The sequence below is a fragment of the Xiphophorus hellerii genome, chromosome 13, assembly GCF_003331165.1.
Source record: "Xiphophorus hellerii strain 12219 chromosome 13, Xiphophorus_hellerii-4.1, whole genome shotgun sequence".
NCBI lineage: Eukaryota > Metazoa > Chordata > Actinopteri > Cyprinodontiformes > Poeciliidae > Xiphophorus > Xiphophorus hellerii.
This window is the reverse complement of record NC_045684.1, coordinates 4,910,143-4,935,568: the sequence shown is the minus strand read 5'-3', so window position 1 is coordinate 4,935,568 and position 25,426 is coordinate 4,910,143. Positions and strand designations below refer to the sequence as shown.

General features: G+C 37.6%; 1 protein-coding gene across 7 annotated transcripts in view; it reads left to right on the top strand.

The window, feature by feature from the left end:
• The window catches only part of LOC116731285 (protein MTSS 1), a 55,870-nt gene that overhangs the window by 10,626 nt on the left and 19,818 nt on the right, over positions 1–25,426 (top strand). For 6 of the 7 annotated variants that reach the window (XM_032580983.1, XM_032580982.1, XM_032580988.1 and 3 more), the window contains exons 2-3: positions 733–794; positions 3,885–3,958. In XM_032580983.1, the coding sequence (XP_032436874.1) occupies positions 733–794; positions 3,885–3,958 (136 nt within the window). Of the gene's footprint in view, positions 1–732; positions 795–3,884; positions 3,959–22,071; positions 22,205–25,426 lie in introns of those variants that run through there. The other variant, XM_032580985.1, reaches the window with a different exon arrangement.

The window sequence follows — 25,426 nt, the reverse complement described above, 5'->3', positions numbered from 1 at the left end:
TTGGTGTTTACCAAGTGATCCTGTGAGTAGAGACTCCCCAGATCTTTTGCTGCAGTGAAAAAGCAGGGTTTAAAAGCCCCACCCTCTTGGATGGCACCCTGTGACTCCTGCTGGCATTAGAAGGGTACCCTACTTTCTCGTGTCCCTGTGTGTTTGGCTGCAGTGTCAAAGCGTTTCCTTCAGTGTAACTTCTCAAAGCACACATCGAGCAGCACCGCATTGCAGCGTTTGCTCTCTCGGCCCTCACGTCTTTCTCATATTAGTCGCAGTCTGTGGACATGGGCTGGATTTGCATGCCCGGAGGGGCTTGTTTGGCCCTTTTCTGCACAGGCAGCTTCGGGTGGGGCGTATGGATCGACCCTATTGATCGGTCTCCATCCTGTGTGACGGAGACCGGGCTTTTTCTGTTTAGAATTTGTGTTGAGGTCAGACAAGTTATGCATGGAGGAGCTTTTCATGAGGGGCAATAATTTGGCTGCTTTGTTGCTGAAAGCAAATAATATCAGTTTAAAGGATAAAACAGTAAAACAAACTGTGGACCTGTTGTCGGAGTATGATCATATAATATAGTAAAGCTGACATTGCCCCCCCTTTTCTTCAGTGCCTACCTAATAAAAGGCTGATATTCTCAAACTTAGTGTTAGATCAAACTTTTTAAATTTGATATTTGATTCAATATATTGAAAGTTTGCATCTATATGCCATCATTTCTTTTTCTCTCTCTGTCTTCAGGGCAGCTACCCCGTCTGGGATGACTTCATCAGCAAAGCCACCAAACTGCAAACACAACTAAGGTAACTCACACATGCTCAGTCATACTGTAATGATATTTAATTCTGTATGAAGTAAAATGCTGGTTTTCTCAACATTTTTGGCAGTAAGTATTATGATGTGAAAAAACCCTCATATTAGTATTAACTGCTTGATAAAATATCAAGCAGCTTTTAATAGACAATAATAAACTGAGTAAATACAAAAATGCAGTTTTCAAAAGGTGTTAAGGGAAGAAATCCATCCAATCCTAGCTCAATTTGATATGTCTTTGATGAATTTGATGTGCCATATAGACAATAACTATTTGTGACATCAATGACTGCTATCATGATAACTGGTAATTGGTTTATTGTGAAGAACTTAAATTCAGCCTTGTTAGAAGCTTTTAAGCATGAGTTGCCTTTTTAAGGTAATGCCACAAAATCCTAATAGGATTTAAATCTCAACTTTGACTAGACTACAGAAAATTTTTATTGTTTTGTTATTTAGAGGGAGATGTTCTTTTGGTTTGGAGAGTCATCCAGATACTGATGAAACAAAAAACAGACCAATCACTCTACCACATCATCATATTATCGTAAAGTTTGGTTGTTGGTATGATGATCTCTCTCTGTTAGTTTTATGCCTGACATATCAGGATGCACACCTAAGTTTTACTCTTTTATATTCAGCCATAAACACTGATCAGTCTGCTGTGCTTTATTTGGTGCTTTGGGTTATTTTGAGAGTCTATGATGCATTATTTGGATAAAATTGGTAGATCAGCCACAATTGTTTTTCCCTTTGCGAATAAAGGCTTTTGCTTGAGTCCCAAAGTCTTGGAAATCTTTGTGTCTTTGGGACTGTTTCCAGTCTAACAGATGCTGATCATGTTGTTTTCATGCATGTGGGTGTGTGCGGGGGTGTGTGTGTGTGTATTATTATTATTATTATTATTATTATTATTTATTTATAATATGAGTTTGTTAAGCCTTTTTCCTATTGTCAGTCAAGTTCTATTTAAATAACTTCTGGCAGTAATAAGTAGCTATTGAAATGTACTCATCCTTTGGAAAGACTGTGCATGAGTTCATGATTTAACATAAATTAACACTATCACTTGGATGTTTTTTATTGTTAAAACATCTGAATAGTTGATCTAAAATTTACAGCATTATCTATAGACATCATATTTTTCCATGGCTAACTGCTGACTTGGGTTTTCTGACCTGCTGTTCCATTCCTGTGATTTTAAAAAGTAGAAGCAGCAGAGTCTGTACAGTTTCGTTGTTGTTGCTACCTAGAAAACCTGTAAAATGCAAACTGTGTGTTCTGAGAGCAGCCCTGTTTACCACACAGGTTGATGGTCAACAACAGCTTGACAGGAAGTCAGTTTTGCTCATGGGGGCTTTTTGTTGTCAGTTCTCGCATGGAGCAACTGTTTTTGTTTTTACCTTAAACTCTTCATGTCAAGCAAGTCGGTTGGAAACCAGACGAACAGACCTGAGGCACACAGTGTGAAATACAGTGGTGAGAGAAATGTTTGCCCCAGTCATGATTTCTTATATTTCTGTATGAAAAAAATCCAAACCTACATTTTTGAGTGTGAAAAATCGAATGCCTTCCAATAAATAATAACTGGTTAGGCCACTGTTAGTAGAGGCAATCGCTTTAGATTTGGTTTAATAATAATAAACAGCAGTATTTAAACACAACATGTTGTTCTTTTATGTGATTGTCTAATATTCAAATTTTTATCTGAAACATTGGGGAAAAAAAATCTTAAAGGGTGCCAGCACTTTCTCACCATTGTATTTGTTTTATAAATCTGTTAAACAATAATGTTTTAGAAAGTCTCCAATAGTTTTAGATATATTTATTATAAATGCAAGAATCTTGTGACTTTATTTTTTTTTTTTCCGTGAAGTGCATTGAGATGACATGTCGTGAATTGGCTTTACACAAACTGAATTGAATTGTTGCAAAATGCTAATGTTTCAGGGTTGTACAGCAAGAGCCCAGATCATGACGTTCTACAGGTGTTTAGAACCTCAGTTAATAAAAATCCAATCAGTGTGCTTCATTAAGTGCTTAAATGTCAGACTCACCTCCTGTTTGCCACATTCCAGACACTCTAGTTTGCTGCATTTAACACACGCATGCAGGTTCACACACTAAACAGAAACCTATTGCTGACGTTCAGCAGTTAATAAATGCACATGCATGCAAAATGCTAAGAACCTGCACTTAAACTCTACTTTGTAATGGGAATGTTAACACACACAGATTTCCTACCAGCCATTTAACCGTGAAGGCCTACCTGCCCTGCAGCGAGGCCATGTGTACGCTCGCACACACACCCCCTCACGCCCTCACATGCAGACATGCACGACTTGATTAACCTTCTGTAGCTGGAAGAGATGAAGGATCACAACATATGGCCGTTATCTGTGTGATTTAGACTCAACATTGGGACAGAGTTGTCAAAATACTATCCATAATAGTATACTATCTATTAGATAGTATACTATCTATTAGATAGTATACTATTAGTATACTATCTAATAGTATGTGTTGATGCAGAGGTAAAAATTAAAGCCCCCAATAATTTAGTATTAGTTTTAAAATATAGCTTTCTACCATTTTGTTCTTTATAGAGCAGGAGTCCTTAACCCCTAACCCCAACAGTCCTTTGTTGTGCCACTTTTAGATTAATCCCTTCTGCAACACATGTGAAAAAAATAACGGTTTATTTCTAGGTCTCTGCAGAACCTTTTAAAAATGATACGAATTTTAAAAGGCCACTTAATTTTTATTGTTACTTTCAAAACTACAACCAGCGTCGGGCAACCTGCAGCACATTTTTTACATTAAACATCATCACATGTTGAATTAAAACAAGGCTCACACAAACATCTACTTTGGTTTTGGCTGGTATGAATCTACTTAGTGCAACTCTTCAAAAAAGACCAAACTAAACTTTTTTCTATTCATATTTGTTCAAACAAAATTAAAGAAATATTGTCAAGTTTGTTCAGTGTCATTCTTAACATAAAATTCACAATGTTTACTGAATTATTAACTATTTGACTGCCTTTTTTAACTAATAACTCCTCTGTTGGTTCTCTCAGGACGACGGTTGTCGCAGTAGCCGCTTTCCTGGACGCCTTTCAGAAAGTGGCTGATCTGGCAACTAACAGTCGAGGTAAGATTTACAGAAAACACCCTGTTTTCTAGATTATTTTTCTTTGCAACACTTCTACGGCTTTATTTTATTTTTTATTTTTTCATAAAAAGCATCCAGATCATAAATCAAGCAACTTTTTCCCACAAAAACTACACTGGACAGTTTTTGGTTGGTTGCGATTCTGTTTGTTACCTCTGAGTTTTAAATGTGCTGCTTGTGGATGATTTTCTTGATATTCTGTGAACCTTTGGGTGGGAATTAAAGCTGTTAGGATTGATCTGGAGCCCGGCTAGAAGCAAGGATGATGTGAAGCTTTGGTTGTTTTTCTTTCAGATCTTTGGCTGCAAGTCACACATTGATCTTTCTTTTAATTTTTCTTTTAAGATCAAGGTTTGCTTACTGGCTGTTTACTGCCTCAAACACAGCAAGTTCAAAACATTTTTTATTACACTTTTTGTGTCTGTAATTCATTATGGTATAAAACGCATGTTTGGCTTGTAAAGTTTCATGTTGTCATTAATCAGCCGATATTGTTTTAAGATGTAAGCATATTTAAATTCTGTGGATTTGAATTTAAAGGATAAAAGAAAAAAGTCCAAAAGCAAAACACTATTTAAAACTTAAAGAAAATAAATAATAAGAACATAATATCTTCTAACATTAAATCATGCTTATTTAAAAATTAACCAAAATAATGCCTTCCATAGTATAAGTTATGGAAGGCAGTGGAAAGGAGGTAATGAATTTGATTTCAATATATTCAGCATGTCTGTATTACTCAGAGTGCAGAAAAGCTCTCATTTATTTTTGGTGTTTATCACTATAAATAAATAAGTTCAGATATAGAAAATGTTAGTATTTTACCTTAAAGGTGAAATAGACTGTAGCAAAAAGATCACCCAAAAAGACTATAAAGTGAAATCTGTCTTCAACAATTTGTCCCTGAACCTCACACACACAGAAAGCAAGACTGGGAAAAAGGAAACACAGGGAAAGAGAGGAAAGTGTTTTTGCTGACTGAAAGTTACAGAAACCCTCAAACATACACAATTTGTGTGTTTGTTGACAGCCTGCATGAAGCTAAAACACATTTGGCACGCACACTGTTTTCAGAAGTCTCGGGGGGGAATCTGCAGAAAAGGTCTGTGATCAAAACAATGGTTAATGAATCAAAGCCTTAAAAAGTTAACCAACACAACAATCTCTCATTTGTAATTCTTATTATGCCTTTTGTAATTAAAATGTAGGGAATAACTCACTGCAAGTCATTTTTGACCACAACTTATGCTTCACATTAACACTGAAACATCTCAGACTTTTTGCTGGAGATTTCAAAGGTTAAAGATGCTTGGCTCTGTGGAAAAAGAAGCCTTACTGCAGCACGGTTTAAATGAAGCCTCTCTAATGGCCACAACTATAGTAACTGATGCTATTATTGCCTCATTATCTGCATCTGGATTGGGGTCAGAGAGGTAGGAGTGGAAGAAGAGCAGCTCAGCTAATAATAAAAATGCAGACTTTGCAAATAAAAATTCTGACACGGTCTTATTGAAGATATCTGAGGCTTCGTATCCAATTCAACCAGTCGGTTTGCTGCTGCTGTCCAGAAGCAGTTTTCACATTCTCCATTGATTTGTCCTTTTCCACTATTGACAAATGATCAGAAGCGGTTCCCCCTCCTATCAATCCTTTCAAGTATTGGTGAAAGGAAGCGGCAAGCTTTGATGACCAGCTTGACTTGATGCACACATATGTGTGGTCTTTTTATCCTCTGTCTTTTCCAGGAAACTCCCATTTATCATGGAATTTATGTCCTTTCCCCCGGGGAAGCCTCTGCTTCAAGGTTGAGTCTGTGTGTATTTGTGTGCGGCATGTGTTGCTCACAGCGCCCGATGTAGGTCAACTTCCTGTCGAGGCGACTCGCTGTCACAGTGACAACAGTAGCCCAGGAAACAATCAGTCACTGTCGTGATGAACCTGCGGCTCTGGGTCACAGCTGCTCTGTAATTGACTGTGGGGCTGTGTGTGTGCGTGTGTGTGTGTGTGTTGCTCAGTAGTTGTTTCACCTGCAGCAGTATGTCAAATTATTGCCTTCCTGCAGCAACTGTTGGTACAATTGCAGGGCTTTGAAGCCACATGTCAAGTTTCTTCCTTCTGCAATTTTTCCAGCATCGATCCACCTGAGCTTGTGACTGATGATCAGAAACACAATTATGTAGAACATATTAAAAAAAGGGATGAAATTGTTCACACAAATCACTTTTCATACTTTTTAGGGTTAACGTTAAGCAACAAAAAAGGAGAAAAACTTATGTTTTGGTTTATGCCTCACACTTTTTTATGTTGTCTGATTGAAATGTAAAACAATGATACTAACATGGCATGATACTGTGGTGTGAATATTGACAAAATAATTTAGCATTTTTGTACATATTTTTCTAAAAGTTACAAAAAATTGTTTTGGTTAGCTAAATATCTCATGTTGCATCTCATCTTACATAAACACTTGCAGCTTATATACTCTTATTTCATGGTAAAGTTAATGGGTGCAGCTTATATTCAGCTGAGCTCCACAATCTGGAAATTAAAGTCTCTTTTAAGTTGATATTGTGCAGAATCGTGGACCTCCATTGTTTTTCTGCTTTTGTTAGTTGAATTATTAATTATTATTATTAATAATTCCTGATTTATCAGCTGTAGCTTAAAACCATTACCTTAAGAGTGAAGCATAATGATCCTCTTTCTTTCCCTGCTGTGATTCTCTGTACTTTGTTACTTAAAATATACACAAATCATCAGATTTTCCTTTTTGGTCAGCAAGGGAAAAGTCTGGTAGTTTTCATTCAGTCAATTGAAGTTTAGTTTAGCTGTATGTTTCATACAACTAAACAAAAATCCAGTAACTGCAGTGTTTCATTTTATTTAGAAAATTTAGGAATGGTTTGACAAAGCTTTTAAGTAGTTATTGAACTTTTTAAAATATTGCTAAACCGGGGTTATTAACATTTACATTGAAACGCAGCTGAAAGCAGTTGTGGATGGAAGCACAGTTAGGATTCGTAACCATTTTCTGGAAAATGTATTTACCTTTACAGAAAGTAAAATATTTCTGTCTATTTCTCATCATGGAGAAGATCAACTTGAATGTTAATGCAAATCCCCACTGAGAGGGAGAGCCAAATTTGCCTGTGGTTGCTCTTCAAAATGCTAATGTGTCTTTTCTCTTCCTTCACTCTTTCCATCTTGGCTCTGACCAACAATGAGGTGAGGCGGGATAAAATGATGGGTTTTTTTTCTTTGAAATCAGTCTCACTATTTTTCACTTCTTCATAGTTGAAGATAATCTGTTTCATTTAGAGATGGCTTTACAGGAATGGCATAAAATCTTTAAACAAACATTTGTAGCATGCAGAAGAAACACATAGGTCTATAAACCATGAAATTGACAGAACAGATCTCTGATAAGCTTTTATCTTGTTCACTGGTTTACAGTTATCCAGCTCTGACGGAGGTGTTGAATTATTGAATTGAAGAGGTTGTACCTCATCCGTTCAATGTCACCCTGGTATGGAGGGATTCACTGTCAGATAGTGGAGGAGGGGTAAAAGGTGAAATCAGACAAAGTACTTGTTCCAAAAACCAACGATGTTGGAAAAATGCTTAGAAATGGAATTGGTGATATTGAAATGCACTTAAACAGAAGAATGAATGGTTGGTTGTAGGAAAGAGAGCAAAGAGAAAAGGAAGATGCTGATAGGGATGGGAGATGGTTGCAGGAGGAGGGGTGAGAGGCTGTTGGCTGTCATGTCCATCCTGCTGCTGGTGCTCATGGCAACAACATGGAAATCACTGCAGAATTGAATCTGAGTAACAGAAACAGAATCTGTTTTCATCTATCTGCCGGCGGAGCTGGTTCTGCTAACAGATTCATTCATAGTGTCATTATTTTAGACATTTCTGTAGATGGACAGACTTTTTTTTTTTTACCAAGAAATAGATGAGGTTGTAGTGTTTCTCCAATGTGTTAAAGTTGCTGAAAGATCCTACACTTTTTTAAAATTTAAAATTAATGCATATCTTTTTCTTTTTTTTCTTTAGGGGCTAAGGTGTGGGCTGTCAGGTTCCCTCCTAACTGCCCTTTTGCTAACCACAATGAAAGCAGTTTGAATCTTTCATGTTGCGTTTGATCTTTTGCTACCAAATTTCCATCTCTGAGAAAATATCCTTTGTTCTTTTGTTTATGCAGCAGCTCCACGTTATAAAAGCTGTAGACTTGCAGCATTACCATTCATTGGATTGGATTAATGGACCCTGGTTTGAGTGGTTGCTGCAGGAATGTTAGCATTTCTGTTCTTCTGCAAGTCTTAAAAATAAGAGCAACTTCATTGGTTTTCTCTTAGTACATTGATTGATATATTTTATATTTTACTGGGTGCTTGCTTGGAACTAAAGGATTCTTACATTTACATTTGCAGTGGATACTGTAAATATTAAGAACATATTTGGTCAATCCTATCTAATTTTTGTGGAAACAAATAATCAGCAAGCAACTTGTTCTCTCAGTTTTAAATCTTTTTGGAGGATATCTTAAGCTATAATGCAATTAATATATTGTGATTGAAAGCAAATGATAGTTTAAAAGCTCATCTTCGTTTTGTCTCCCTTGACAACATCAGGGAACTGAGGCAGATTCCTCACTTGCATTTCAGGCTTCCAAAACTTTTTCAGCTGTAAAAACTCATCTGGAACATGAGCCAGATGTAGAACAGTACTTATCAGTTGTATTGTTTTTGGTTAAACATTTCACTGAAGCTGCCACATGTAACACTAACAGAAAGCTGCTGTAGGTTTCACTTTTGGCTCCTACTGAAGGAAAATAAAAGAGTCATTTCATTTCCAACCAAAGCATCATAAGAGTAACTCAGCCATCTGCTAGCTTCTCTGATCTCATTTCAAATCAGCTGCTGTTCCAGCCTGCCCTCTTCTGGCTTCACTCTTTTCACCAGATGTTGAGACAAGCTGCAGGGATTTCCTCTGTCAGCTGCAAGATCATCAGTGAGGTTCAACAACACGGGACCTCACTGATGATCCTGACTTTTGGTCAGCAGTCTAGCTTGGACCTGCTTGCCTCCTTGAAAACATTAAGAATCACTTCCCACAGAGTCTTAACATACTTGTCAGTAAATGCTGTTATTACTTCTTTTATATTCAATTTTTTTCCACTGCAGAGTGTCAGTAATTTACCAGATTTATATTCATGTCTTGTGTAAAAATTTACCTTACAGGAACTTCTAACGTGCAACATATTGCCTGACATTTTCTAATATATTTCTTGCCAACAGTAGCTTTAAAACAGATGGGATCTGACAGACAATCATCCACACACGGTTATAAGGTCAACTTAGAATCGTCAAGTACCTAAAATGCATGATTTCAGTGTAGAAAGAAGAACATGTGAACTCCAGACAGAAAGACCCTCACCTGAATTTTAGAACATAACTCACTGACAAAAACTGCTCAAATTGTTTACTGAACAGTTATTAATCCTGTCAGTGATGTCATTTTGGACCTAACTTACAAAGTTGTGTGGAAATGCAGATTGTTGTGTAGCTGCTGTGTTAATCTAGTTTGAGCTGATGCATTGTGTTTTTTAGCCCTGTGAAATTAATTCCTGTGGATGTGATACAGTCACTATCTTTATCGTGTGTGCGTGTGTGTGTGTGTGTGTGTGTATAGTGCGGTGGAGTTCCCAGCAGCTCACAGATGGCCTCCTTTGGCATCTTATTTACCGATATCTCAGTTTCAGGTGAGTGATGTCATATCTGCAGTGTCCACAATCACAGTTTGAGCTTTTCCTCAAGGACAGATGGCGCTTCAGTGTTTAAACTTTGCTGAGGAAAAATATTTGCTTATCAGATTCCACATTCAGAGGAAGATGGAACAAATTTAATGTATCTGAGATGTTGCCAGGTTTGGTGAGGAGTGATGTTGCATGTCTTTGTGAAAGTTACTCTGCAGCGGTAGGTAGATGTGCAAAGTCAGAGCAACAAACGTCTGAGGTGTGAAAATCTGATTTATTGGAATAAAAAGTGAATATTTGTGGTACCTTTAATTTGCAAATATTTATAATTCTTTTGTTTTGCCTAAATTAGGAAGAACTGCAAACATAGATTGCTTTTAATTGAAACAAAATTATATACTTGATTCTTCTGCTTAATATATATTTTAAAGATTTTACACTTCTTATTAAAGAATGTAAGAAATCTAATATTATGTGTTGAGCTTCATTATTATTAGTTTTTAAAAATCCCAGAACCAGTGAGTCACTGATCAAATGGAACAACTTGGAATAAATAATTAACTGAGCTCAAAACTTCACATGAATGAAGACATCAAGGTGAACTTTCATCCAACTCGTATTTTATTAGTACATCTGGTAATGAAGTCGGGTTTTGCTGTGATCATGTCCTCTTTGGAATGGTAAGTGTGAAATGATCTTTTTTTTAAATGTATACAAATTTGTCACTTTTGCACAGAAAACTAAAAGTATCTGAAAAATGTGGATTGTTTTATTATTAACAAGTGGACGAGTGCATTAACCTGATTTCAATACGTTTTTGTATAAGATGGATGGTAAGTGTCTAATTTTTGCATAGCATGTGAATTGTGACTAACTTAATCATCAGAGTTTAATGGTCAGACTTACCATTGATAGCAAACTTGATGAAATGTACAGAAGATAATAATAGAGGGAAATAAACACAATTCTTAAGGAGCACAGAGGTAAATCTTAATCAAAATAAAATAAGCATTTATTTGAAAATATGCAGCTGAGGTGATTCATTTTTGCTTTTATCAGGCGGCAGCATCAAAAGGCAGCAAAATAACTTCAAAAGATGCAGGGGAAAATCTTAAAGTTGCAGAGTGTCACTCTTAAATAACCAGATCTCAGAAGAAATATTAGATTACAAGGATAAATGATGTCAGAGGCTTGAACTGAGCTGGAGTCAGGAGGCTGGCGTTCATGTAAAACCAAACTGACTGTTCCTCTGTTCCAAATCCAAATTCCTCATCCTGTCAGCCAAGTTACAACCGTCTCGTATATCCTCTGCTGTGAGAGTTCTGCAGAAATATGGGCCCTGACACGCTGCTGCTTATAATACTAATGACTCATTTTGTATGACACTGTTGTTACATGACTGCCTGCAGACAGGGGAGTTGTTAAATGAGAAAAGCCACTTTTAAATGTTCAAACTTGTCAGATCTTTATTTAATAACCCTTTCTTTTCGGCAGCGTTGAAAGAAATATAAAGACAGAGGGAGAAGAATATAATGATACAGGGTCACGCAGGTAAAGTTAACTTTGAAAGAGTGTTTTTTAATGTACAAAAACTGGTTTTACATTGAGTTTTTAGTTGTAATTTTGATCTAAATTATTCTCATTTTACAGCTGGTGTGGAGGAAATCCCCATGCAGGGCCAGTTAGAATTTTCCTTCAAGTTTTTCTCATTTATGTTGCTGCAACTTTGTTGTAAGGCTATAACCAAACATTTATGAAAATAAAAAAAGGAAGTTTAATTTTCAAAAGTAATGTATTTGAATAAGCTATGGTCAGTGATGAGAATAATCCTTTGGTAATACACAATCTATTGGCTCCTTTAAATTGGGACGAAAAACCTCACTTTCTGCTGCATATAAATCAAATATTATTTCTCAAATTCATCTTTAAAGATTAGATTTGATTCATTTTTTATGTGCATTTTTGCCTTTCTATGAATGAATTGTCTGGATTTAACATGATTCTCTTTGCTCATGTTTTTATTTTTCCTAAAAAACCTTGATGTAAAAAAATTAATCTTTAGACACACCCGATAAATATTTGTTAAATCATGTTAGACGTAGTTGAAAAGCAGGCCCTCTCAGGTGGCCCTTGTCTTGTGGCGTTTAATGTGAGTAGAGCCCCCAAGTGACGGCCAGCAGCAGGAGCAGCAGTGTGCGGCCTGTCATTATCAAGTGGCATTGCCACGGCAACAGCAGCAGCTGCCTGCTTTGACGTAATGAATGTGATGGTCTGAAAGAAACAGACACAAAAGCCTGAGCTCAGATAACCATGCTGTGGATCCTGTAAATTGGGATATTTAACAGCTGGAACAGGTATGTTTGTGCGGGCGTGTGTGTGTGTGAACAAATGTATTACAGACACACTACTTGCACACTATGCTTTGCAGGTTAATGTGCTAATGCACAGCTGAGGAAATGATGAATGAAAAAACGAATGAAAATCTGCCTCGGTGTGATGAAGAGAATCATGTTGGGCTTGAACTTGGTGACTCTGCATTATGTACTGGTTGTTTTTAAGTTCTCCCATATGAAATGGATTAACATAATGAAGGTGATGCCTCAGGAAAAAAAAGACTTTACTCATGTTTCTAGATGTTTTTTGGTGAATCTTTGGAAATTTTTGGCACCACTATCTAAGATAAAGCTTTTCCGCCAGTGCCATAGTCTCGCACTGAAATACATAGAACAATCCGTTGATTAATGCTATTAGAACCTTGCACCCAGATCTCTACTTAAAATGTCCTGAAATTTAATAATTTTCCCTGGGCTTTAGGAAAACAAACTGCCCCCAGCTTAAAAAATCCTCCCCTATATACAATGGATATTAGGTGTTTTTCATCAGATCCACCTGGCATGTAGGAACTCTGTGTCATCAAAGAGCGCTGACTCTGGTTATAGTCTTGAGCAAACATCGCTTGTTTATATTTGTTATGGTGAGATAAAGTTGATTTGTTTCCTCCTACAGTGCCTCGTAACAACAGGTTGGTAGGTAGTTAGCATTTGTTACGGAGATTTAGTGACCCGGTGATGCCTCTCTGTGCTGCAGAGGTTTGTTGCCTCTTTTCCAATCTTTGTTACTGTGTGGTGGGAAAATGAATTTGGATTCTCATTCCTCCTTATTTCTTTCTGTTGTAGTTGGTAATAACTTCATAATTATGGTTCTGATCGGGAGTTTTTGGAGAAAACCCACTTTCTTGTCATTTCCTGATTTTAGTTTGTTTATTTTTTTGAATACCAACATAGATCAGCCTTACTGGAATTGCATGTTTTCTTGAAATCATGGTTATACATATATCATGTTTTTCCATTTCACTAGTATGGACAAACATTAAGCCTTTTTAACCCTGCCCACCCAGCGAGAGTCCAACTGTCGGTGGAAATGCTCCCTCAATATGCCAAACCATAAAATAGTATATCTACTCGCGCTGTACTGCTCAGTGGAACCAATGCGCTCTTGCCAATGCCTCTGAGTTAATCTTACATCTGATAAATCTCTAGAACACACGAAATCATCAAAATATTTTTTAAAGGGTATTTGCTCAGTGATGGACCAGCAAGCCGTCCCAGGTCTTGATACATCTTTGGTAAATGAGATCAAAAATCTAGATAAACGTGTGAAAGGGAATTGTTCATCATATCCAAACAGTAGTTTAACAGCAGTGCGGGGGTATTCCTGCTGTAAGATTGTGAGAGTCAGTCGCAGGGTGTGTTTGAATTATTAATCAGGGTCACCCAGCAGGTGAGTCTGAGCCTGTGTTGTTTTCATCTCTGCTGCAAACTCCCTCTAATTAGCCGAGAAGCCCCGCCCCTATGAAAGAGGACTTATTGTCTCCCCTGCAGGCCTCAACTTGGTTTTCACATTCATTAGTCTCTACAAATAAAAGAGCAAGTTTCTCTACTGATGGTGGTTTCTACAATTATTGGAGATTCGTCCGTTGCGTGGATTTGAGCTGAAAATTGATTTTGCCGATGCGTTTGTTGCGGCAGAGGCGACTGACAGGGGTTCAGAGCTGTTTGTAAAGGTTGAACGGCTATTAAATAATTCACAGCTACACTGTCACACTGCAGAGATAAACTCTTGCTTTCATTTTCAGACAACCTTGCTTCATCACCCCTAAGTGATTACATACATGTGCACACACTCCTCAAATGCCAGACAGGAATTTCCTCCACTATTTCATATTAAAATGCTAAATCAAATACCTGCAGTGGAAATGGAGCAACTTACTCCTTGCTCCGTTTTAATTTACAGTCAACACATCATGTAGGTGCTTGTTTCAAAGGTTCAGAATTTCTTTGAAGCCATCAGCCATTGTTCTTTTCGATGTTTCACCTGTACTAAGCCACCTGCTTCTAACCTTCCCCCATATGTCATGTAGAGGTGCGAAGCCCTCAGGCAACCTGAGCGCTGGGGAACGTGTGGCGGGAGGACACGCCGACCGTCGGTGTGAGTTCGGGTGCTGATGGCGTTTTTGCATGCTGGTAGAAAATAACAGAGGTGCTGAGCGCATCTGTGTGTCTCCCATCTCTGGGGAGGTTTGGGAGGATCAAAGAGTGTCTGGCTTAGCAGATAACAGCCAATCACGGGAGAAAGAGAACTGCCTGAACATGCTTTGGTTAGTGGAAACACACATTTATCTGTGCACTCAAAACACAGAACACTCATTAAATTCATTGCTAATAAAACATGAAAAAATTATTTGACTGCATTCATATAACCAATCATATGTTGGCTACAAGTACTAAGATGTCTCTGTATATGTTCAGCCTGGGAAACTAAATTTATTTACCGGTAATTGAAAATGTTTACTATCCCATCTTGTGCAATTTTCACCTACTGATTCTGTTTTTCACTAATATAAAACATTGGTAAATAGCATTCAAAATAATTATTTTCCAGCCTTCCTGCTAAAAGTGGTCACAGTGATGTACTATCACATTCAATAAATTCAAATATGTGTTCCAATATGTTGATCAATGTTCCAGTTATCATGAGTCAAAAGAAACTAAACAGCCGGATTTTTAGCCTTAGTGTTTCAACTGTTCTATAGTTTTCTGGAAGTTTGTTCCTTATTAGTCGAGCATAAAAACTGAACAAAATGATTGATTTGTTTTCGTTTTATTTTAGCAGAATGGAATTTCAGTTTCAGACTTCTTGTTCTAAGATTGTCTGCTGCTGTTAATAGATTTTGCTACCTGTGCAATCATGTTGATAAAATGCAGATATCATTATGGATTTCTTAAGTGTAATCATTGTTGAGTGTTCTTTCTTGTGTACATTTAAAAACAGACATTTAAATCACTGTTATTATGTTATGTTATATGTTATGAACCTTGGCCTTTGTTTTTCTACACTGAAAGATTTTCTTTCTACACTACAACTGTTGAGTGACGGCATGTTGGCTTAGTTTTTCTGCTGTTGTTAATTACTTTTCGATGCTGCCACATTTGGGTTTTCATCATTTATTCCAAGTGGATGTAATGAAGAATATGAACAAACCACTCAGGATTTTAAGCACATACTTGTCGGCTTGTTTGACTGTTTCGCTGCTGTTTTCTGTTCATACTCAGTGAAGTTGCCTGGTTTCTCAAGAGAGTATTATGCTAATTTGGCTTTATGTTGCTTATGTTCAGCTGCCAGACTAGACTAACTAATAGCAAGTAAAATTGATTTTAGTTCTCATTTTTGCTTATTGTATGCATTTGCATTGCATTTTTGGATTTTTTTTTCTTTCTTGGAACATAAAATGATCAAAAGAAAATGTTACTTGGGAAACTGAAGTACCAAGACGCAATGCTACTTGACATGCTATTGGTTATGGCTATGGGGCAAGCTGCAGTTTTTTTTATCAAACTGGTGATGATTAGAGGAAAGCTTGCCTTCTAGAAAGGTTTTCTTGAAGAGGAACCCTTCAGCACCTCTGGGGGAAAAACTAAATATTTTTTAATTATTAAAGCACCTCTGGGGGAAAAACTAAATATTTTTTAATTATTAAAGCAATAATTAAGTTGAGTATAACTTGGAAAAAGTGAATTGTTTAAAACAAACTTACTAATGTATACAATTCGAGATTTGCCCTTCTCCCTCATGATTGCATGTCAGTCACCCGTTTAAGTCAATTTAGCTGTAAGTGAAAACAGTCAAAATGGTTGACACTTCATGAAAAAGTTTCTAAAAATTTGGCATATTTTTGTTAGTTTGCACACAAAATACATCGTTCTTTTCCTGCCTGTTAATCTGTGCTGCTTGGCAGCTAAACAAGCTGTCTTAATCCTGAAGCACAATCTGTTATTTTACATACAGTACAATGAGCACTTCCAGGCATTAGTTGTCACCAATTTTAATGCAGCGTGTGTCTGCACTTCCAGGCATCGAGTTAGTGAAACTTTGTACTGAGGCTTCTGCAGCAACCTGAGCTACGTTAGCGTCTTCTGAGGCGAGATGGAAATCTGCGCTGACACAAGCTTTTAGCATTCAGACACCGCTCTCCTGCTCAAACTCACTGAGAGGGCATCGGGTGTGCTCCGCCAGCACGCCAGCTCTTTCAGACTGCAGATTAGCGCTGAAATAGGAGCTCTGGTTTCGCTCGGGAGGATTGGCAGCAGCCCGGGTAAAGCAAATAAAACTCTCGTTTTACTTTGTTTTCGCCTCAGTTCAAAGAGAGTGTGCGCATCAGCTGAAATCTGTCCAGACCGTGAGCAATGGCATTGGGAGTTGTTTTAAAATTATGGTATTAAAGGATGTGTGATATCAGCAGGATCTTGTTTCAGCATGTTTCCACCTGCCCGTGTGTGGTCAGCGTTACAAGCTTAGTGTGTGAGGGAGTAAAGAGATTGTGTGTTTTTGTGTGAAAGGGCTGACGGCTGTGATGGTTTGAGTCTCTCAGTGTCCTCCTCCTGAGCTGCTAAGTCGCTCAGCGTGTTTTCTCAGCTGCCAGGAGGACAAAATAACTGAACTGATGATCCCATCTTTGAACAGCTCCTGAAATATTCACCCAAAGTCCAATGAAAGCTTATAAATCTACTTCTGTGTTTTCAAAAGCTCAAAAGCACATAAACGAATTAAGAGGGCGTATTATGCAAAAGGTCAGCACAATTTAATGCAAGACATCTCCTCATGTTAGAAGGTCTTTGTTGAAATTCATCCCCAGATATTGAATAAAACTTTTAAATTACAATTTTCTCTGATTCTTAAGATGTTTGGATGGTAACACCTAGAGGTCCTCTGTCAAAAATGTAATGGCGAGATCAGCTGTAGTTTGACTTTTAAATACTGTATAGCAAAGCTGCAAACTAATGATTATTTTAGTAGTCCATTATTCTAAAGATTCCGATGATTAAACAATTATTCTGATTAGTCGAAAATTGGCAGATTTTTAATTTAACCACTTAATCCTTTTTTATACAATATCAGAAATGCATCAGTAGATGCAAATGAACATTCAGTTTCTTTTTTAGATAAACATTTTATTGCCTAAAATCTTTCACTGAACGCTTGATCACCTGCAGCTAAAACAATACTTTCAATATGTGGAAATTTTAGGCCTTTCTGTTTAACTTTAACATCAATACAGTGTGACTGATTTGTGGACTATTTTTTGGATCAATGGATTAGTAATTGGAAAGTAAAAGGTGTTCAATAGGAGATTTTTTCAATAGAATTTGAATCATGTTAAGCTAAAACTATGTAATTTGAGAAGTTCAGGGTAGAACATTTTATTCACAGACAAGGGTTTTTATTTTAAATAAAATATATTTCAGACCATTTTGGCTTAAATACAGCTTTGAATTGTTCTTTCAGAAAATTGCCTTTTTTTAGACTAAATACTCCAGTTAACAATTAAATGAATACTAAATTTGTTGACAATAATTTTAATAATTGACTCATCCTGTTGAGTCCGATTAATCGTTTCAGTCCTACTCTGTAGTAAATTACTGTAGTACCAATGAATTGCTAATCAACCATTAAGGTTTGTGTGTGTTTTAAAGAATTATACATATTTGACCTTTTTTTTTTTTGGAACAATGTCTTTCATACCGAGTTGGTTATAGTGTAGTACATGTTTGTATGTATTAACTTAAAATCAAGATTCATATTATTTTATATTAACTACAGCACCTTCAAAGAAAATCCCATATCAGTGTGTTTTCTTTTAGTGTTAGGAGACTTTTCATCTCCATTTTGCATTTCTGCAGCATCCTGTGGAGCTGAGGTCGCAGCAGCCGACGTGGCAGGGCAGCAGCTGGCCTACTGCAGATGACTGACAGTCATTGCTGCCCATGACATCTCTGTACTATCCTCAGGATACCAAATATACCAGCAGATATGTGGGTGAAAGGTGAAACATGTCTTTAGAGATCAGAAAGGCTTTAAAAACAAGAAATACTGAAATATTTCTGGTTTCATCATCAGAGCTGTGCTGGTATGTGAGGGTAAAATCCCAGCTGCAATAAAGTGACACAACACTCCAGCTTTAGTATGCTATCAGAGAGGGGAGTTATTCACTAGAGCAACATTCAATGAATGTAATCCTACTGTAACCCCCCACACACACTGACACACACATACTCATGCAGAAGGCATGTTAGGTTCGTAACCTTCACTGACCGGCATCCTTGGCCTGCTCTCCCGCCCTGGTTCGGCGTGTGGTATTCCAGGACTCTGCGACCCCCTGTTGGCCTTGGATGAACCACAAGGAATTCTATTTCTAGGAGGATGTGAACTAATATAACTAATAAAAGGAGCAAAGCAACCCTTTGAATTTTGGCACAAATGTAAAATTATGCTCTTGACCTCCTCATACGTAACATCGTCTGTCCATCACGGCTAAATATGATCTTTGTGACATGCTGCTAATCGGCTGGAAGTTGGTATTTGGTACCTCTGCAAAAGAAAAAAAGATTGACGACTGTGACAAAGTGACACTTGGGCTGCTTGGTGATATGTGAAGCATGCGTTACTGAATCCGTAAAGTGACCTTGTCTATATGGAGAGACAGAGATGCTGACTGATGCAACCAGCAGGCAACACTAAGCGCTAGTTGGAGTTACGGCTGTCACCTGATCGGTTTCTTGTGGCGGCTGTTCAGCCATCTCTAAAGCTGGAGTTTAGGTTTGTTTTGTTCCACTTTTGTGGAGATTTTTCTATCTGACATCACTGCTAATAACATGTTTAGACTAATTTTGATTTAAATAAGGGGTGGCAATATGGTTTTCATGTTTTATCACAATATTCTGTTGTACCATTGTGATAAGTGACAATAAGAATTATTTATTACTACTTTTTAAGGTAGCTGTATGGATGTGACTGCACATACAGAAGTGTGATTTGTGTCACTAAGCTGCACATTTAAACTGCATTTAATCATATTTTCAAATTAATTGATATTTATTGATACAGTCATTAAACAGTGGAGAAAATAGTAAAACTAACAATTCCAACAATACAAACAGTTTGGGGGATTAAACATCAATAATTGAATTTTTTTGTAACATAATAAATCAGAATTCTTTTCGTAACTTTTTTATCACTATAAATGCTAAACGATGTGATAAATGCTCACTCCTATTTTAAGGGGATACTTTGCTATTGCATCACTGTTGTCATTTCCAAAATTCTTTGCACTTATCAACTTTAAAGTTAGATAATGATTAATGTTTTTGGTGTTTTGGGGTCTGTTTTTAATCTCTCATATCACTGAGTGATAGGTTTTTGTTTCGTTGTTCTCTATAATTGTTGTTCTTATAATATTTAATTCCTACTTTTCCTCTCCTGTTTTCCTGTTCTGTTCATTTCCTCCATCATGCTCCATTTCCTAAAAATAGTTCTCCAGCCACAACCTCCCTATAGCAACTAGACAAGAAATATAGTGTGATAGCAGAGGCTGGTGATTTAGTGACTCTCCTGCTGGGCTGCAGCTTCAGCTGCTCCAGTTCCTCAGCCTGGTTCCACCAGCGTTCGTGCAGAGTTTCTCCCATGGGAATGTGATGGCTGAGTTCACATCCCAGTCGGAAGGACAGGGATGGGTTTAAATTCCCGTCTTATATTCCAGGTCACCTACTGTACACAGCACCACCAGGCTGGTGCGCCACAGCATCCCATCTTCAGGGCCAGTCGGCAGAGCGGCTGCTGTCTTTGAAAAAGCGGTCAGAAACATTGAGGCATGCTGAAACATTAAGGCTGCATCCTGGCTCACTTGGCCTGATGGCCTGTTTCTGCTCCACAAGAAACTCCACAAAGTTCTAACCCTCTAGACTGGAGATGGTAGAAAATGCTACCTAAGATTTCTAACATCTTTGGAGATTTAGGTTTCAGAAAAGTACCTAGTTCCACCATGAAAGTGTTAGAAAATGTTCCACTGAAAATGTAAACTTAGTTTTTTATATTAATCAGTCATTAGCAGTGCCATTTAAGGTACTTAATTTTAACAGTGGAAAGCAACTATATTGGCGTGAAGGACTACATTCATACATGCTGATTTAACAACCTCGCATACATGCGCTATTTGAGAAAAAATGGGAGTCAAAAGGTATTATTGTGTGCATGAGTGATATTCATTTAATCTAGAATACATAATATGTAGAAAACTACAATTCTAGAGATAACCATTTTCATGTCTGACCTTGCTAAGTAAGAAAGTACATGTGATATTTCTGCTAAGCTGAGAAGATGATTTGGCTATTTTCTATAATAATAATAATTTTAGGCAGAATGATGACACATACTGTGTGTCTGTTCCAGTTATTTCATCAGTAGAATGACGATGGATTGAATTTTATTTTTGCTATTGGTTCTTACTGGTGATTCATTCATACATTAAATGTATCAAAACTAAAATTTCACTTTTTTTTTTTCAGTCTCCAGTTGAACACAGCATTAGCTGTTCAACAATATATCTTTTAAAAAACTAAACTTACTAAAACCCCCCCAAAAAATAACTTTGGGAATTTGTTCCAGATTGATTACAAATTATTCCAACCTTATAGCACTCACTGGAAAATCCACCTACTGGTGGTTTGTAATGTTTCCTTTTCAACGGCTGATTAAAGCTGACATAAACTAGCCGCTGCTTTATGGATGGAAATGAAAATAGAATATTTATGAGGAAAAATGAGCTTCCATTCCACTTAGCCTTCTCCTACAGACTGAAATGTTTTGTATTCTAATGAAGGCTTGCATCAGATCTTCTGTCTTCTTGCCTTAATCAGGTAATTACTCAGTAGTGTCCTACTTTTCCAACTTATTATGTGCTAATTTATGGGAACAAAAGCATTAGGCCATATTTAGTACAATAATAACTAATTAAATCTTTAAAACACAAATTGTTAAAGTGAATTTTTTTACTTTAGTATAACTCGCTTGGGGTCAGCTTTATTTTCTGAATAATTGAGTTGAACTGCACCTAGTTCGTTCTCTTCTTCAGACCTTGTTTCTTTTCTAAACACTCATCTCTTTTGACCTGTCACAACCTGAGTTTCTTTGGAAAATTCGAAAGCGACCCGGTTTGATCTCGCGTGCAGACGAGCTGCTGCAGAGCCTCCTGTCCGACATTTCTGCAGATACAGCAAAGATGAGAGCAATCTGTGCCTGCAGGTCAGAAAGAAATGCCGCTCTGTCCCACTGAATTGGGTCAGACGGGTGTTTTCTCAACATGCAGACACACTCGCTTGAGAGGTCCGGTGTTGGGTCAGGCAGTTTTACTTGGCCACAAACTTGTTTGCTGGAAGTTGGCACGAATTAGGTTTCCCTGAGCTTAATGTTTGAAGAGTTGGAGTACAGTTTTGTTTAGATTACAGTTTTGTGAAGAGCTGTAGAAGCAACTTTATGGCAAAAATGCAATACCATAGCACAGAAAGGACCACCTTCTGTTTCTTCCACTTTAGATTATGCTGAATAAAAAAAACCATGGAGCTGTGACTCCCAAATGTTATAAGGTATGGAAGAACTCCTTCATATGGATTATGTTCTTTACGACTACTAAAGCTCCTCTTTAAAAAAAAATAAGGCAAAGCTAAATAAGAAACCAATAGTTTCTCAGCATAAATGTGACTCTTAACACCTAGTATCGTGGTGCTTTCTAAAAATATTGAAGAAGCTACAGCGGTTGTACAGACCTAATGATAGGTGGTTGAACGGCTGTGGTCTCAAAGACTGTGGGATCCACAGTAATACGAGGTTAAGAAATGTGGAGAATTCAGTTTGTGTGGAAACGTGCCCAAGCCAACACTGAGACCAAGAGACTAAATCCTGCTCATCTGTTAAAACATTTTACTTTCACTGCTACAGTCACTCATAACGCACCGATCCTTAGAGTTAACATCCCATGTCATACAGACCATCCAAAACCAGCTCTTTCAACCTGAAAGTTCAGCTTGCAAGATCTTTTCCTGGGAGAATAACAAATCAAGTAAGAAATCTAAAAGGTAAAGTCACACTGAAGATCCAGTGACTTGGTAAAACTTACAACTGCCCAAATTTTACTGACGGGAATTTAGCCTGAGAGGAGGAGACGAGGTGAGCAGAGAGGAGGTAACACCTAGTCTGGAGGTGAGAAGAGAGCTGGCAGGGGAAAAGATGAAGTGCAGCATTAAGAAAACAGAGGATACAGCAGGATCTGGGAAAAGTGGGAAAAGTGACAGATGACGTGTGAAAAGGACTGAGGGGAGAGATTGTGTGAAGGAGGACAAGCAGGAACAGAAAAACGGCTAAAATGTGTTGGATTTGTACCTAAAGTGGCTAGAAATGTGCATAGACAACTGATAGACCGTATGATGCACACACCCTGAGGTTTGAAAACTCTCCCTCAGGCTGTAAAAAATAGTGCTGGGCATTCATGCTTTCAGTTTTTTCAATAGGAGGCCCATTGAGAGAGCAACAAAAAAATACAGCAAAAACCAAAGCTAAAATACTGAACTTTTTCTGGAAGACTCAAATCTTTTAATAGCATGTTATAGCATATCTATGTATATTTGCCATTAAAGTCAATATAATGTACTCAGAACAAAAGCAACATAGGTGGAGTGCTACATGTTCAGAAGAGGCGCATCATTTTCATGATTTTTGAAATGGTAAAAAAAAAAAAAAAAAGTTCTTACTATGCCAAAATACTTAGAAATGGAAGAAAAAACAATGTTTAACAACAATAACTTGAATAGCTTGGAGACTTGTTTCTGCATAGCTCTGTAGTGGTCCAGTCAAAGGATTTCAGTCTGGTTCAGGCCTGGACTTTTTTTAGCCACTCGGTTGTAGATTTAGTTCTGTGTTTGGGGTCTTTGTTCTACTGAAGATCTAGTCTCGGTAAGTCTTCAGCTGGGCACATGGTCTCACATTTGAGTCCAGAATACAGGCGATGATATCATCACGTATTCCGTATTGTGGACTGAAATGTGAGATGGACCCCCTATCATCACCCGTCCACCACCATGCCTGGCTGTTGGGCTGAGGTGATGAGGGTAATATTCCATGTTTAGTTTTCTCCAAACAAGTCTTGTGTTTTATTCAGATCATCCTTCTAGACTCTTTCTATTAGTAACCCTTCAATCAAGCTGTTTATTTGTCTGATGGCGAACCAACATTTAACATGCAAGCTGAAGCCTTTTTGATTCTGTCAGTTTTTGTTTTTTGTTTTGTTTTCTGTGCACATCAACTGATTTACAATCTGTCTTGAATCTTTTCCTCTGCTAAACAATGTCGGTAAAATTGTAGCCCTCAAATAATTTTAAACATTCTTATAAGCTTTTTCCAAGTTGATTGGCAGCAATAGCTCCTTTTTTTGTAGAGATGGTCATGACTGCTGCTGATTGGTTAGTAGCAAGGGTCTACTTTGGTTTTCCAGTGACTCTACAGACAGTGATAGCTTTGGCTCAAGTTTCTCTCATTGTAACGTCTTCATCGTTTCAGGGCATCGGCTGTTATATTTGGTTTCAGTTTAATGAAAGCTGGTAAATCTTCACTGACGTTGAGTCTGATTTAGCTAATCAGATGTCAGGTGAACATTTTACACTTTAAACCAACAAGGTTTTTAGAACCGCATCAATCAGGTCCATCAGGACTATAAAAATCTCAGTAGTTGGTCATCCATGCTGACAGCATTACAGTGGTACTATATTTTAACACAGTCTGCTCGGTGACAGGCAGTAATAAGACAGGCAGAGGTCCTGAAGAGAAAATGAGAGTCAGAGTGGGTGTGACAGAGAAGTGTTAGAGGGAGGAAGAGGAAGATGTGAGGAAAGAAGGGAAGACCAGAGGAAAGAGAAAAAGAGTCACTGGTGCATTGCAGTGTTCATCACCACGCCCTACACAACACGAGTTTGTTCACAACTGAGCAACTTTGAGCATGTGTCTTGGTAAGACTCAGGCTGCGTATCTGCTTCTGATTAAATGAAATCTGGCTAATTGTCATTTAAGATAAACAGCTGAGTTTAGATAACAAGGAGGTGAGCGTGTAAAATTCTTCTCAAGTGTGTAGCAATGCAAGCATCTTGTTGGTAAATGCTAAAGTGTTTTTGTTGGATCTCTAGTCTGTCAAGCAGAGATGGAGAGACCCTTTCCCCAGGAGGGAGTGTCCTGTCAGGGGGAGAGAGAGGATGGCCATCTGGGCCCTTTCAGGTGCCTGTGGAGCTTCTGCTGCACTGGGAATCAGTTTAGACTCCATCTATCGCCACCCTGCTGGAGTGTCCTTCAACAAAACCTTTACACCTCGTTGGATGTTTTGATTCACTTTTTTATTAATAATAGTTTTAAAAATCCATATCGTCTTTTAAAACTCAATGATTCAAGGTGATGAGAGCTGATTTAAAAAAAAAAAAAAACAACTGAGGATTTTTGTTATAAAGATCTGAAGGCATCAAGAGAAACAACCAAATAACTTAACACAAAGTCTACAGTATCTCTAAGTGAGAGCCACACAAGCTGCAGGGATTATAATTCTGAAAACAGGAGAAATGAGCAAAGTGTTCTGCAGCAGATGGCCTGGCCCAAACATCGAGTCCTGCTCAGAGTCCTGGGCTCGGTGTGGGACTACATGGAGGGAGAGACTGCAGTGAGATGAACTTAATCCGCAGAACTGTGGTTGTTTTTTCAGAGATCTGTGGAACAAGTAACCTGCCAAGCACGTTAATACCAAAAAAACAGACAATTTTATGCACCTTGAGTGAAAACTTTAAACTTCTCTTCAAACTTGTTTTAAGTTTTCTGTACAAGCTGCTTCAAATCCAGAGGTTTAACATGGAATGATGTTGGATATTGTTACCTGACTCTTTATGGAGCAGTTTTAGCAGTGTTATAATATAATATATTAAGAATTGCAGACCTGTAGATAGTTTTATGCTAGACAGTGTGCACAAATTTCTGAATGGCCTTGCAATACAACTTAGGTTTATCATTAACAATTCTTTATCTTGAATGTTTCAAGTTGTGGTTTCCATCTGGCTGTAGCATTATAAAATCATCTCCATAAACTGGAATTAATGGGAATCCTGCACTATTTTGCAAAACATGGGATTTATTAATGTATTTACTTTCTTATTACTTAACTTTCTGACATATGCAAAAGGAATGTAACCCCAAAACAGTATAAAGGTATACTGCATCAACTAAATTATGTTATTACATCAACTTACATTGGAAAGTAAAGTCCTCTACTC